Raw genomic sequence first — 17,135 nt, 5'->3', positions numbered from 1 at the left:
CAGGCCTACTATAGATTTAAACTAGAACATAATTATAGTGACAAGATTCTTTAGTATATGTGCTGCCGAAGCGAGCACAGTGACAAGATTCTTTAAAATCATGTTTTAAAAGTTAAAGTAGACAAAGATTTTTCCCCCCCTCAAATAATGGCTTGGTCTCAGTGACACATGATGATGGGCACATAGAGGCCCTCACAGCTTTGTTGAAATGATGGTTTTGACTTTGGTTTAGAGGTGCTCCAAGAGATCCTCTTGACCTGCAGCTCAGGATGCTAAGGCAGGAGGATGGTGTTCAAAGCCAGACTCAGCGAGGCTCTAAGCAACTTAGTGAGAACCTGTCTCTAAATAAAATATAAAAAGGGCTGGGGATGTGTATCAGTAGTTGAGCACCCCTGGGTTCAATCCCCAGTACCAAAAAAAAAAAAAAAAAAAAAAGAGAGAGAGAGAGAGAGAGAGAGAGAGAGAGAGATCCCCCTGCTACAGAACAACTAAAGTTTAAAGGGAAACATGTTTGAAGACATAGCTAGTCACAAAAGAGGCAAAGGAAAACTCCAAGAATTCTACTAAAAAAGGAGTGGGGGTGGAGGGAGGAAAAAAGGGAAGCGAGGAGGAAACTGAGGTAGAGCTGGTACCTGAGAGGCCAGTGGGGAGAGAGGAAGCCAGCAGCAAAGTTGGGAAAGGAAACTAATAACTTCCTCAGAAACTAAGAACTCAGAAGGATGAAGTGATTCCAGGAAAACTACCTAAATTCCCACTTCAGGTTCAGAGAACCCCATTAATCAAGAACAAATAATAAAATCACAGTCTAAAATCACCAAACACTTCATAAAAGAACACCACTGTCAAAGTCAGTAGAAACAATAAACCTCAGAATCAGATACCCAAGCACTGTCAGAGACCAAAATGAGAACAGTTATGATATGCAGTTTTTTAAAGGTACCACTGAACTATCGGTGAAACAGTATTAAAAATAAATGGTCCCCCTAAAAACTGGAACAAGGCAGGGATGCCCTCTTTCACCACTTCTATTCAACATCGTCCTTGAGACTCTAGCCAGAGCAATTAGACAAACCAAAGAAATTAAAGGGATACGAATTGGAAAAGAAGAACTCAAACTATCCCTGTTCGCTGATGACATGATTATATATTTAGAGGAACCTGGAAATTCCACCAGAAAACTTTTAAAATTCATAAGTGAATTCAGTAAAGTAGCAGGTTACAAGATCAATGCTCATAAATCCAATGCATTTTTATACATAAGTGATGAATCTTCAGAAAGAGAAATTAGGAAAACTAACCCATTCACAATAGCATCGAAAAAAATAAAATACTTGGGAATCAATCTCACAAAAGAGGTGAAAGACCTCTACAATGAGAACTACAGAACACTAAAGAAAGAAATTAAAGAAAACCTTAGAAGATGGAAAGATCTCCCATGTTCTTGGATAGGAAGAATTAATATTGTCAAAACAGCCATACTACCTAAAGTGATATACAGATTCAATGCAATTCCAATTAAAATCCCAATGATGTACCTTACAGAAATAGAGCAAGCAATTATGAAATTCATCTGGAAGAATAAAAAACCCAGAATAGCTAAAGCAATCCTCAGTAGAAAGAGCGAAGCAGGGGGTATCGCAATACCAGATCTTCAACTCTACTACAAAGCAATAGTAACAAAAACAGTATGGTATTGGTACCAAAATAGACAGGTAGATCAATGGTACAGAATAGAGGACATGGACACAAACCCAAATAAATACAATTTTCTCATACTAGACAAAGGGGCCAAAAATATGCAATGGAGAAAAGATAGCCTCTTCAACAAATGGTGCTGGGAAAACTGGAAAACCATATGCAACAGAATGAAATTAAACCCCTATCTCTCACCCTGCACAAAACTCTACTCAAAATGGATCAAGGACCTCGGAATTAGACCAGAGACCCTGCATCTTATAGAAGAAAAAGTAGGTCCAAACCTTCAACTTTTGGCTTAGGATCAGACTTCCTTAACAGGACTCCCACAGCACAAGAAATAAAAGCAAGAATCAACAACTGGGATAGATTCAAACTAAAAAGCTTTCTCTCAGCAAAGGAAACTATCAGTAATGTGAAGAGAGAGCCTACAGAGAATATCTTTGCCACTCATACTTCAGATAGAGCGCTAATTTCCAGAATCTATAAGAACTCAAACAAACTCTACACCAAGAATAAAAATAATCCGGGCTGGGGAGATAGCTCAGTCGGTAGAGTGCTTGCCTCTCAAGCACAAGGCCCTGAGTTCGATCCCCAGCACCACAAGAAAAAAAAAAAAAAAAAAATACAAATAATCCAATCAACAAATGGGCTAAGGAAATGGACACTTCACAGAAGAAGATATACAAACAATCAACAGTTATATGAAAAAATGTTCAACATCTCTAGTAATAAGAGAAATGCAAATCAAAACTACCCTAAGATTTCATCTCACCCCAATTAGAATGGCGATTATCAAGAACACAAGCAACAATAGGTGTTGGTGAGGTTGTGGGGGAAAAGGTACACTCATACATTGCTGGTGGGGTTGCAAATTAGTGCAGCCACTCTGGAAAGCAGTGTGGAGATTCCTCAGAAAGCTTGGAATGGACCCACCATTTGACCCAGCTATCCCACTCCTTGGCCTATACCCAAAGGACTTAAAATCAGCATACTACAGAGATACAGCCACATCAATGTTCACTGCGTTCAATTCACCATAGCCAGATTGTGGAACCAACCTAGATGCCCTTCAGTTGATGAATGGATAAAGAAACTGTGGCATATATATTCAATGAAATATTACTCCGCCATGAAGAATGATAAAATTATGGCATTTGCAGGCAAATGGATGAAATTGGAGAATATCATGCTAAGTGAGATAAGCCAATCTCAAAAAACTAAAGGACGAATGATCTCACTGATAAGCGGATGAGGACATATAATGGGGGGTGGGAGGGGTTAGCGTTAGGTTTAGGGTTAGGTTTAGGGTTAGGGATAAGGAGGGTGGTAAGAATGGAGGAAGGAAGGACTGTAGAGAGGGAAAAGAGGGGTGGGAGGGGTGAGGGGGAAGGGAAAAAAAATAACAATGAATCAAACAACATTGTCCTATGTAAATTTATGATTACACAAATGGTATGCCTTGACTCCATGTACAAATAGAGAAACAACATGTATTCCATTTGTTTACAATAATAATAAATAAATAAATAAAATGTAAAAATAAATAAATAAATAAATGGTGATTTTTTAATGGAACTTTTAGAAGTGAAAATCAATGATGAAAATATAAAGGCGGAGGAATTCTACCAATATAATGCAGAAACTAATTTTGTATTATTTTATTTAGAATTTTACTAATCTGTAGTCATACATAGGAGAGCTCTAAAGTCTCTACTTTCTATAAAAGTAGAAAACTGGAAATAATTTTTATGTCCAACTAGGAACTGATTACAGAAAAACAGAATGCTAGGTAGCCATAAGTATACAAATGTGAGCCAGGCATGGTGGTGCACAACTGTAATCTCAGTGACTTGGGAGGCTGAGGCAGGAGGATCACAAATTCAAAGCCATCCTCAGCAATTTAGCAAGGCCCTAAGCAATGCCACAAGACCCTGTCCTAAATAAAATACCAAAAAGGGCTAGGGATGTGGCTCAGTGGTAGAATACCCCTGGGTTAAACCTCAATACAATCAATCAATCAATCAATCTAAACTTCAAGACTACAGCCAGCATGCAATAAAATGAATAATTAGATCTTAATCATTACTTTAAACAGAAATGCAAAGCATGATGAAAAGGGATGTCTCAGATAAATTTAAGTATACTGGGTATTTTTAAATGAAGTTATTTTCATATTTTCTGGTTTATACAGTTTTATAAATGTCTTTAAATAGTGATGGCATTTAAATAAATATAGTCTGCTTTAATAAAGGATCCTCCATAGAAAAGGCATTTGCTAAAAAAATTTTCAAAACAAAAGATAAAATATAAAATTTTAAGATAATTTGAGGCACAGAGACTAATAAAAAGAAAAATAATACAGGGCATAATTTCATGAAGTATTCAAAACAGGTGCCAATATTCTTAAAACTTTATAGAAACCTCTCATTCATTCATGGAAAATGTTTCCTTAAAAATAAGGGTATACCACGGTGATACACGCCTGTAATCCCAGCAGCTCAGGAGGCTGAGGCAGGAGGATTTCAAGTTCAAAGCCAGCCTCAGCAAAAACGAGGGACTAAGCAACTCAGTGAGACCCTGTCTCTAAATAAAATACAAAATAGGGATAGGGATGTGGCTCAGTGGTCAAGTGCGTCTGAGTTCAATCCCTGGTACCCACCTCCCCCACCCCCCAAAAATAGAGCACAGAATGGGATCCTAATTATCTAAGTCATATTCCATGTACATATAATATGTCAAAATACACGCTATTACGTATATCTAAATAGAACAAATTTTAAAAGATATTTAAAAAACTCAAAAAAAAGAATAAGAGCATATTCCCAATTCCCAACAGTGATGCTGAAATCTCTTTAAATGTCAACTTCCACTGTCAGCTTATATTATACTCTTTCAACAGATAACTCAAGTTCATCTTTCTTGCTACTACAAAATAATTTTTCTTTATATTTCTTATTAATGACTAAATAATTTTAAAGAAAAGCTTATTCTTTATCTTCAATTTGATAAACAGAATCCAAAACACTTCTTTTCATAATTTAACAAAACTCTGATTTCTAAAAGTTAGGACCTTGGATTTTTTTCACAAGCTTAATTGAAAAGATAGAAAATACCCTCTCTACTACTTCTTAAAAATTAACATTTTATAGTGCCAAGAAATGGCAACCTTGATACAGTAATTAGTGACAGCATATTTCCCTGGCTGCCACTCTCAAAAGATTCTAATTGAATTATATAACTAAATAAAATATTTTTATTATAATCGTTTTATTTATAAAATACCAAGTATCAAAGCAACCCAACAACAGCTAGTCACATCTGTTTTTTGATTCAGTTACAGAGAGAAGTCTGAGTCAGTTTTAGTAAGGAAAGTTCTCTTGACACTCCATGGATTTTTTATGTTTGTGTGTTGACGCAGAAAACATCCTCATCCTACAAAGGAACACATGTACAATAGAAAGTTGATTAGAACTTGGAATTCAAGGTTTTTGGCAGGTTAGACTGCACTACTTGGTATTTTGCACTTGTTCATTAGAAAACAAGTCAAGCTGGCAATGAAAAATGTCTATAATCCCAGCTACTAGGGAGGCTGAGGAAGGAGAATTGCAAATTCAAGGACAGCCTGGGCAACTCAATGGGACCGTGTCTCAAAATAAAATATAAAAAGGGTTGGGTATGTAGCTCGGTGGTAAGTGCCTCTAGGTTCAATCTCCAGTTCCAAAAAGAAAAAAAAAGAAAACTTAAAAAAACTAAATGTTTAAAAAACTCATTATTTAATACCAGCATGTATTTAAAATTATACTAAATTACTGAACCGATTTGTGTCATTCCATCTTCTTTTTCTAAATTTTTTTACTTGAAAATGACACAATTATTTACTTATTTATTTATTTTATGTGGTGCTGAGGATAAACCCAATGCCTTACACATGCAAGGCAAGCATTGTACCACTGAGTTACAGCCCCAGTCCTTCATTCCATCTTCTTGAAAATAAGAAGATAACTGACATTTTGGTTAGCGAATGCAATGCCTATAGTTCAAATGTGTAAGTTTTGATATTTACATACAATGGAATTGAATTAACCCAAGTTGTCTTCTTTATTCTTTTTTTGGTACGAGAGACTGAAGCTGGGGTACTCTACAACTAAGTTAGATCCTCAGCCCTTTTTAGTGAGTTTGTTCCTTTATTTGTTTACTTATTCATTTGCAGTACTGGAGGTCAAACTCAGGGTCTTGTGCATGCTAAGCAAGTGCTCTTCCACTGACTTATAACTCCAGCCCTTTATTTTTCATATTGAGACAAGGTCTTACTAAATTGTAGAGGGTGGCCTTGAACTTGCCATGATCCTGCCTCAGCCTCCGGAATTGTGATTATAGCTGTGTGCCACCATGCTCAGCCCCTTGTTTTCCTTTCTACATCAAAAAGAAACTTCATTAAGGAACATATAAAAGATCACTGAATAATTTATATGAGATTAATTTTTTTTCAACTTTAAAAAAAAAAAGTCTAACCAGAAAGAATAATAATCAATCACCTACCTGTTTTAAAGGGAATGTTTTAGCCCATGTTTTGCCCTGCCCCCCCCCTTTTTTTTTGATACCAGGTATTGAACCCAGTGGTGCTTTACCACTGAGCCACATGCCCAGCTCAACCCCTTTTTTTCCCCTTTTTTTGAGACAGGGCCCTTCTAAATTTCTGAGGCTGAACTTGAACTTGATCCTCCTACCTCGTTTAAAATGGGATTGCAGGCATATGCAACCATAACCAGCTGTCTCACTTTTTTTAAGAGAATCAGAAAAGGGAACTGTACACTGGTGCAGGGAACCGGTGGGACTGCAGAGAAATAGGTTAAGATTATCTACTGAATGTTAAACTGAAATGACTGTCAGAAAGAGTCAAACGTTTATATAAACTACTTTTAAAAGTTAAGTATTTTTTTTAAAAAATGCAAGAAATCCAAAGTAAAATGTATACTCATTGTATGAGGAGTACTTAAAATATGTTCTTACCTAGGTACTCTTGGATCATGCCATGTGCTCACACCGGTTTGAGTATGTAAGAAATATACCTGACCTTGTTGTGTTGTCCTCTGTTCTGTAAAATAAAGAAAACTAATACTAAAAACACATTCAGAATGTCCAAATCAAACACCATTACATACATTAGGTTGACATATTAATAGGGGAAAATTTCCAAATTACCATTTTATTTCATTATGAATAACAGCTTCACAAATCACTTTTCTGTTCCCTAGAAACAATTATATGAGGGTTACAGGTCAGCTATCTAAAACCTAACTAAACTTATAATGTAGTGCAAATACTAAACACTGCAATGGAAAACAGAAAATAAGATTGTCACAATATTAATTTAAAGAAGTGATTTTTTTTTTTTTTTAACTAGAGATTGATCCCAGGAGCACTTAATCACTGAGTCAATCCCCAGTCCTTTTTATTTTTTATTTTAAAACAGTGTGTCGCTATGTTTCTTAGGACCCATGTTGCTAAGGCTGGCTTTGAATTTGTGATCCTCCTCCGCAGCCTCTGAATTAGTAGGATCGCAGGCACATGCCACAATACTGGGCCAGAAATGTATTCTTTAGACTAGAATTAGGCTAACACAGTCACAAAAAAGATGAGCTATAAGGGACACATTATATAGTGAAACAGGTAAAGATGGAAAAATAATCAAGTTGGAAAGAAGAGAAGTTAACATCAAGTGTGCACACTAGGAAGAGAGAAGTCAAAGATGAAATGAGCTCAAAGCCACTGAGTATAAAATAAGGAAACCAGGTTGAAGAAGAAGAATTCTGTAAAAGCATTCCTTCAGTTTTTGTTTTCTTAAGCAACAAAATCAGTTTTCTTTTAAAAATCTAATGAGAAAATTCAATACACGAGACAACAAAACTACTGTTAATATTTATTAGCAGAAACTTCTTTATAAGTTTCTAAGTCAATACACTTAAATTTCAAACTTTAAAAAACTATAAACATAAAAATGATTAAAATCAGTTACAGATAACAACTGTAATAATTTCAGTCTTGGTATCTACTTTATTTCTATGTTTTAGTTGTACAAAAAAATTTCAATCTAGATCACACAAATATTGTAAAAGTATAACCTCTCCTACTCCAAATAGCTTGCCTCATAATCTCAAAGAGAAATGGTAAGAGATAATTTATTCTAAGATCTGTACATTGACAATAACAGTTAAATTTTATTGAGTGCTTTCTATGCCACTCTGTCAGATACTTCACATAAAATTGTATCATTACAATGATACAAACAAACGTAGTGTAGGGTAGTGCAACAAACCTACACTACTGGTACTACTGGTTGACCATTTTATAGAAGATAAAACTGAGGTTCACAGAGGTTAAATACTATGCTCAATGTAATATGGCAAACCTGCGATGTGAACTGACGTTTGTCTGTTTCACACACTCTAAAGTAAGTAACCTATGAGGCATAGCACAGTTATCAGATAGTTAATTTCTTTTCCAAATTAAAGAGCTAAATATGGCCCGGTACAGTGGTGTATGCTTACAGTCCCAGTGACTCGGGAGGGTGAAGCAGAGGATCACAAGTTCAAGGCCAACCTTAGCAACCAAGTGAGATCTTAAGCAACTCAGTGAGACCCTGTCTCGAAATAAAAATAACAAGGGTTAGGGATGTGGCTCAGTGGTAAAGCATCTCTGGTTTCAATGACCAGTGCCAAAAGAAAGAAAGAAAGAAAAAAAAAAAGAGCTAAACTATGGTTTTATGGTTTTTGGTATCAGGGATTGAACCCAGGGGTACTTAACCACTGAACCATACCTCCAGCCCTTTTTCATTTTGAGATAGGGTCTCCCCAAGTTGCAATTTGTTGAAGATGGCTATGCACTTACAATCTTTCTGCCTCAGCTTCCCAAGTCGTTTCCTTCAGTAAAATATGTTTTAAAATAAAATTAGAATCATGAATTTGCAGAATAGTTTTTTAAAATACTCGAGTTAAAAAAAAAACTTAGATCATGTAATTTCCAATCTTGGTCAGTAGGTGTCACTATCAGTCCAAAGTAATTTACCTAACAGTGCTAAGAGGGCAAGGAATGCCAGCCAAGTGCACAACATGCTATTGTTTGCAAGTAGTGATTTAGAAAAGTTGAGTATTCAACTAGAAGATTCATGTTACCTTCCACATGAAATTCTACAATTCCAGGAAATTGCATGAGTAAAATCATCTTATACAAAGATGTGACTAAATCATTTATAACAATCCAGTCACTCAGATATGAAAAAATATAGATAAAACAAATACATTGAATGCCATAAGAAATATGCCTTTGAAGTTATTCCTAAATATGTTTATCTAAAATCAAAAATCACACTGTATGTTTACTTCAGATGACCTTTATCAATAATAATGCTACCTTATCTTTATACAGTGCCTATTTGCAAAGTTGTTTATGTTTCAGGTTTCTCACAATACTTGTGATAAGGTATTAGTCACATTTCATTTTAAAAGAGCAAAAAAGCTAAAGTGATTCATCAAACACTGGTTAGGTCGTCTTCTAAAAGTTAGAAGACTTTTCAAAGTTGGGAGGTTTTACAATTACGTTTATTTTCATGCAAAATCCGTAAACCCAGATTAATAAATTTTAAGTTAATTTTCTTTCTTAGCAAACTAAAATTAGTAAGCCACTCTTTATTTTTCCTCAGCTAGTGGTCAGTCATACCATAGCCTTCAGGCAGGTCTGGAGGAGTGTGTAAATGTGTCCTGCTCATGTAATTTCTATGTCGCTGAGATCTGACTCTCCTCTCCGCCAGTCTGGGATCTGAAGACTGTCCACACGTTGCACCATTTGTTCCACTAATTGGAGTATTCTCATCAACAAAGCAGCTAAGAGGTCTGCCAGGACTAGAATATTCAGATGCCGGTCTATTTAAAAGTAACAAGGAAAAAAGTTATCAATTTAGATATCAAAAGTAGAGTTCTCTACAATAACAATCACCTATCATATAAGAAAATGAAATGACTAATACAAACACAATGATTTAAGAACTGTGGCAAAAGCAAGCTCTAGGCACCAAAGAAATTCAAGTTATTAGTATGTCAATTATATATTTAAATAATGATTTTAATTGCTTTTTATATAAAGTCCATATATTTGTAGCTCTGAATACTGGATTACAAAGAGAACTTGACAAACTACCTCTCAGACCTGATTTCCCATCATTTTCCCTCCCAGCTTGGCTTCTGCCATACTGATACTGATACTCTTCCTGTTCCTTCAACTTTCCAAAGTCCATTTTACCTTTAGTCTTTGAGAAGAGTACCTTTTCCTTCCACCTAGAATACTCATTTCTCCTATTCTCCCTAGGCTTAGTTCTTTTTTATCATTCAAATCATAGTTTACACTTGATGCCTCCTTAAGGCGTCCTTCCAATCTTCCAACCTAAAAAGTCACCCAGTCATCTGACAGTCCAGACAGACCCCCAACCTAGATAGTTCACCTTTTGATTTTCTGACTTTACAACAGTGCAAAAGCAAACAATGTTTAGTAGAGACAGTACTTCAAATTTTTACCTTTTCCTGGGCTAGTAAGTGATACACAGAATACTGTCAAAATGCTAGACAATTAGCAGGGAACTGCAGCTGCCAGTCAGGTATATGATCACTAGGTAAATGACAGATACTCTACAGTACACTATGTTGCTAAGTTATGTGTGGTAAGCTAAGTATATTCAATGATTTTCTGACTTAAGGTATTTTCAACTTATGACAGGTTTATCAGATATAATCCCAATCAAGTTGAGGAGCATGCAAACATTGCTTTAGTTTCTCAACACAGCAGTTATCTCTGATATATTTCATTTCTTACATTCTTGTTTTTGTCCGTCTTCCCCCACTAGAATATTTACTGAAAAGAAAGGGGTGGGTCTACTGATTTTATTCCCTATTATCATCTAGTGCTTGTCATGTTAGTACAAGTAGCTCAGTAAGTACTTATTGAATGAATAAAGAAGTTATTTGTCTCTTGAAGGAATTTTCAGACTACTGTAGGTCTTCCAAAACAAAATAATCAAGAATTCATTTTTAGAATAACATTTAAATAAGTTAAATAAGTTAGAAGGAAATAGGCTTCATTTAAACACTAACACAAGTACACATTCATTTATGCTCAGATATAATAAACGTGTTTTTCAACTTCAACAAAATCCTTGAAAGGTTATACTAGAAACGCAACTGTGAAATCAACATTTTTAAAAATGGCAACATGAACTAAGCGTTTACCTGACAATCATAATATAATAGAGAAACTTTATGATTCCAATGAATTAAGCAATTAATTCCCAATAAGTAAAAGATGTAAAGCTAACAAGAAGCATTTGATAATCTATTCCTGGTGCTAGTTCTGCCCAGTAGGGAAAAAAAGGCAATCAAAACATTGAGCAGAGATGACAAATAAACTTTGCTTTTACTTTTAAAAAGAGGAGAAGGGGAATTAAATCTCTTACCCTATTCATTTTCAGTTACTTTAAAAGCATGTCTTAACAGTTTTAAAAAATGACCTTGCATCCTGATGTCTTTATACACTCCATTAAAAAGGGACTATATGTCTACCGCTCTTCAAGGTTTAATTCAGAGTCACCTCTTTCAGAGTTTTCCTTTGCAACTTTGACAAGTTCCTTACTGCCCACTCTAAGGTAGGTGTTCTTATCTTGACCACAGACCTTACTTGCATGATGTAATACGATCATCTCCTTATGTGACTAAAAGAATGGAAACCCTGTATGCATATTTTATAATAACCATTCAATAACAGATACAAACACAAGCTCAAAAAAAAAAAAAAACAAAAAAAAAAAAACCCAGATACTGAACCCAGAGGCACTTTACCATGGAGCCACATCCCAGCCCTTTTTATTTTTTATTTTGAGTCAGGGTCTCACTAAGTTGTTTAGAGTCTTGTTTATTTGCTGTGGCTGGCCTCGAACCTGTGTGCTCCTCCTGCCTCAGCCTCCAGAGTCAATGGGATTACAGGCGTGCACCACCAAGTCCAGATCAATTAATGTTTATTAAGTAATACCTAGGACCTGAAGCTCTAATATAATTTTTGTTGATGATTACTTTTTTTTTGGTACTGGGGATTGAACCCAGAGGTGCTTACCCACAGAGCCACAACCCAGCCCTTTTTAAAATATTTTATTTAGAGACAGTGTCTCCATGAGTTGCTTAGGGCCTCACTGCTGAGGCTGGCTTTGAACTCATGATGCTCCTGCCTCAGTTTCCTGAGCTGCTGGGATCACAGGTGTGTGCCATGCACCCAGTTATTGATGATTATTTTTTAAAAATAAAAGCACCTGCTCTAAGATCTACTGATCCATAGCAGTATAAAACCAAGGGAAAACAATCTAGAAAAGATAAGAGATAAAAAAGAAAGTGACTAGCAAAAACCATTGGAAATATCTGTATGTTCTTACCGAGTTGGGCGTTCCCATTGTGTTGTTCTTGTTATGTGGTTAAGATATTGGATTCTTCCAGAAGCAGTTCGCCTTTCTTCCCAGCTTAAATAAAAATATTGAAAGATAAGGCATTAATAGGAATTAATAGGAAATTAGGACACAGAACATTTTCACTGCGATCACAAAGATTATCTACTATCCCAAATCAGGCCAAACAGAAAGATCAAGTCACAGAATAAAGGGTTTTTTCAATTTATTTTAGAACTACACAATACATTTTTGTGAAATTCTGGGCTTCTAAAATATTTACACTGAGATGTGACAAATATTTTTCTATCAGCTAAACTGAGAATTTTTCAATTACATAATACTCAAATTATACTAATTTCTCCATAACTGTGTGAAAAATGACACCACCAAAAATATATTTAACCATAAATTAATCAAGGTCTCGTAGCTAGTAAGCACAAAACTAAACAATGGAATCCAGGTGGTCTAAAAATAAAAATCACTCTCAATTTTTTAAAGTCAATTGTGTGCCCGGCACGATTTTTAATAGTTTAAATAAAATAAGCAAATGCCATAGCTTGGATGTAAAAATGTATGTCAAAAGTCGGATGCAGGGGCACACACCTATGATCCTACTGGCTGGGAGGCTGAGGCAGGAAGATTGAGAGTTCAAAGCCAACCTCAGCAACTCAGCAAGGCACCAAGCAACTCAGCAAGACCCTGTCTCTAAAATACAACAAAGGGCTGGGGATGTGGCTCAGTGGTTGAGTGTCCCTGGGTTTAATCAAAAAAAAAAAAAAAAAAAAAATCCGTCAAAAATAATTTGAGTTGAAACAAAATCAATTATATACTTCAAATGGATCCAATTTATTGTATATAAATTACACATCTTTAAAGTTAACTAAAAAACTTTGAAAGTTAAAAAAATTTGAAGACAAAATCAGTATAAAAGATTGAGAGTAGTGATAAAGATCAAGAGCTTGAGAATCAAGACCTGGGTTTGTGCTCCAGCTCTGCCACTTACTATGTGGCCTTAGTTAGACAAGTTACTTTACTTCTGTGGGCCTCAGTTTTTTTATATGTAAAATCAAAGAGTGACAATAATAGTAGTAACAGAAATGATAGTAGCTAAAATTAAACACTGTATGTAAGATACTAAGTGCTTTAAGTAAATGATTTCATTTAATTTTCTCAACAATTTATAGGGTATGGTCTATTATCAATCATCCTTCTTAATAAATAAATATAAACTGAAGCTTACAGAAGTTAAATATATCAGTTACGGTCATAAAGCCAGTAAGCAGAAAAGTAAGGACTAGAACCCAAGTGATCAAATGGCCAGAATCATATGATCTACACTACCTTCCAAGAGGTTTTGAGAATTAAATGATATAATGTTTATAAAGTGCTTATAATAGTATTTGACCCATACATATTCAATAAATGCTACTTTGTCAAAATTTCTATTACCCAAATTCTCTTTCCCAACCCTCTAAATAGAGCAATGTTTCAAATTCAGTTATCTATAAGGCCTCTTTGGAATTTAATCAAGCAAAAAAGTTTTTCTTTTAAATTGATATATGTATAGAAGAATTATATTTAGCAAATTTTCACCTGCTTCCTTGTCAAAACTCTTTTTTAGAAAAAAATCAAATTTAACAGACCTAACTTGTGGCTTATTTTATAAATTTATTATGACCAGATCCTTCTAATTTTCCAAGTAGAAGGAAATTTCTTCATTACGGAATTGATCAAGCAAATTTCTAAAGCATGTAGTAAATATCAACTTTTTTTTTATTATTTTAAGGATATTCTCTATATACTGCTCTAATGATTTTAGCGATATTAGCTTACCCGTCTGGTAAATCATTATCAAACAAACGACTGCAGTCCACAACTTGTCCTCCTGTGCCTATTCGGTCTCTGGACTGAAGGCTTACTATTAAACAACAGAAACATTACTAAGATTCACAGACAGAAAGAACTATTACAATCTAAAATATCTATCTTTAGAAGGCATCTGGCTTAGATTTTTTTAATACCTCAGAATAAACTCTTTGGTTTCTATTAAAATCTGTAATTTATTTTCCCAGAATTTTTCTCTTTAGAAGTGATGTTAAAATATTAAGGTTTTAGGGCTGGGGTTGTGGCTCAGTGGTAGAGCGCTCACCTAGCATGTGTGAGGCCCTGGGTTCGATCCCCAGCACCACGTAAAAAAATGTTTTCTACTTTTTCATGTTTCTGGAGACAGTCTAATTTATTGTAATAGGGTAATCCAAGGTCACTGCTGTACTTAAGAGGCATAACACATTAATGGTATACTCATGTATAAATTAGTTAGAAAAGTTCACATTAACTTGGGTTTAAATTCTTGATAATCTGATCATCTTTTAAAAATACACTAAATTTGGCAATATGGCAATCCTTAGACTCCATGAGCTTTAACGATATGAACTAAAAGATCATGGATGAGTCCAACCTGCCTCGCTTACTGATTCACATAAGACCTTTTAATAAAATGCATACAACACCCACACACAGTAAAATATTTGATGCCTGCATATAAACCCAGCTACTGGGGAGGCTGAGGCAGGAAGATTCCAAGTTCAAGATCTACTGGGGTAACTTAATGAGACCCAGTCTCAAAATAAAAAGGTCTGGGAATATAGCCAAGTAGTATAGCACTCCTGGGTTTGATCTCCAGTACTGGGGGGAAAAAAGTAAAACATTTGTTTTTTATGTAGTATACTCCAGTATTTCTAATGTAAAACAAAATATTCTATTTGTATAAATGTGAATTTTCACCTAGTAAAACTATTTTGTTACTCCTAGATATTAGTTGGCAAGCATTACCTAATATCAAATAATACAGTAAAAGCAATTACATGTAAAAGGCTTGTATGCAGGTATTTATTTTTGACATGTTTTTTATCTCTTTTCAATCAAAGAATGACAGGAATTGTCAATAATTCTGTAATGCAAATACCTCCCTGGGATAAACCCCAAAGAGTTCTGTTATGTGGCTACTCTGGCATTTCCTCAACTATGAAACTTAATTCATTGTCTTGTAAAATGAAGTCTTCCAAATACTTTCAGGAACTAAAATCTCTCTAATAGACTCATAATAAAATCTGTTTATTCTGTATTCTGCTCTATCAAGAAGTGTAACATTCCAACTGCATTTATCTTGTTTTAATTAAACAGTTTCAAAAGAGCCTTCCTGAGTGTCCTAGTATACTGTGCATCTTCACCAAATCTCAGTATACCAATTCTTAAGAAAAGTCTCAGGAAATTTTATATGAAGACTTTTCCTCTAGGTCAATTCAAGATAGCCTATTAGCCCATTTCTAATTGAGTGCCTTATGAGTGAGGTAACGATTTCACCCTTATTTCCAGTTAGTGTGACACCACTATTGCTCATTGTATTTTTTTCTCAATTAGCACAATTTTCAAAACTGTAAAGCATTCAACATAAACAAAGCAGTAAATTTTAAAGTTCAATATTCTTTTCTAACTCAAAAACTAGTTCAAGAATTTTCAGAAAATTTTAATAACCATCTACAAAGTTTACCTCAGTGCTTTACCATATTTGAGTACTTTGAAAGAATCCCTGCCTAAAGGATCAATAGTTCTATACAACACTAAAAACTGAAAATTTTTTTCTTATATTAAAAATTTTTTAAATTAAGTTAACCTGGATCCTGGATACACTGTCTGTAGCATTTTACATAACTCATCTTTAGTTAATGCCAATACAGGGAAGCTGTATTTATTATATTTTGAATTAGAAGGCTTTAGTCTTTATGTCAGTTTGAATGAGGTCAAAATTCACATAAATTTAAATTTCACACTTACCTACTATCTGTCCTCTAACTGTATCATTGTCATTTGGCCCAAGTTTGCATAGATCCAATCTCTGATCTATTCCGGATCAATAAGAAAAAATTTTACTTAGCTGGTATCAGAAATTCTAACTTCTATTAAGTGACAGTATATTTACATAATCCATTGAAATCGGATCATTTAAATAATTAATCATTTTAATTATAAAACAAATGTTTAAAATTCTCTTAACTGTATAAAAAATTAGTATAAATATCTCAACAGACTTCAAAAATTATGCAACCCTCGTGTATTACACTGACAACAAGCAGTTATTTTCTTTCCAAAGCTTTCAGACTACTTCAGTCTTAGTCATGGCTTACGTCTTAACAGCTGCTGGTCTTAAACAACCTAAACCTTGGTTTTCTGACATATCATAAAACTTACCTTAGATTTTTTTAAGGACTAAATAACATAATTACAAATCTCAGCACAGTATCTGACACTTATGTGTTCAATAAATGTTAGTTGCCATTATCATTATTTTTTATGCAACCATTCCAAATGACATATACACACAATAAATATTAATAAGAAGCCAAGGGAAAAACTAAGATCTGGGTTTGATTTAATTTTGCCACTAATCATTTAGGAGCAACTCATTTATTCTCTCAGATACCTCATTTGTAAAATAAATATAACATTGACCTAGCCCTCTAAGTTACCATAAGAACAATGTCACCCACAGCGTGTTGGTTTTACTTTGATTATAGCACATATAGCTGAAGTACTCTGAAACTTACTTCTTAAATAATCATGAATTGGTAAAAGGAGGAAATCAAATCTTAGTCTTTGTGTTCTTCAATTCAATCTGGTAGAACACTACATCAGGTGCTCAATAATGGTTGATAATATTACCACACATCAAAAAGCTCAAATAAATTAATGCCATTAAACATTTACAAGCAGCAGAAAGAAAATTCTATGTCCCCAGACTACAGCCCCTGGCTATCCAGACAAAAACATAAAAGATGTTTTTCCTCTGCAACATAAATGCATGCTACTGGGTTGGCTGTATAGTGGATGCCTGCAGGGCATTTTCCCCTTCTCCTATTCACTTCTTCCAATGTGGCAAACTCCCTTTGTCAGCAGCTTTTAT

At 34.6% G+C, this 17,135-nt stretch overlaps 1 protein-coding gene across 4 annotated transcripts in view; it reads right to left on the bottom strand.

Annotated features, from left to right (window-relative positions):
• Positions 1-17,135, bottom strand: part of Smurf2 (SMAD specific E3 ubiquitin protein ligase 2) — a 104,326-nt gene that overhangs the window by 27,774 nt on the left and 59,417 nt on the right. For all 4 annotated transcript variants that reach the window (XM_047544442.1, XM_047544443.1, XM_047544440.1 and 1 more), the window contains 5 exons: positions 16,010-16,075; positions 14,009-14,093; positions 12,164-12,247; positions 9,415-9,617; positions 6,709-6,793 (listed from right to left, as the gene is read on the bottom strand). In XM_047544442.1, coding sequence (XP_047400398.1) covers positions 6,709-6,793; positions 9,415-9,617; positions 12,164-12,247; positions 14,009-14,093; positions 16,010-16,075 — 523 coding nt within the window. The remainder of the gene's footprint in view (positions 1-6,708; positions 6,794-9,414; positions 9,618-12,163; positions 12,248-14,008; positions 14,094-16,009; positions 16,076-17,135) is intronic.

Source organism: Sciurus carolinensis, chromosome 3, assembly GCF_902686445.1.
Source record: "Sciurus carolinensis chromosome 3, mSciCar1.2, whole genome shotgun sequence".
NCBI classification, from domain to species: Eukaryota; Metazoa; Chordata; class Mammalia; order Rodentia; family Sciuridae; genus Sciurus; species Sciurus carolinensis.
Note: the sequence above shows the minus strand (reverse complement) of the source record. Positions and strands in the feature narration are given on the sequence as shown.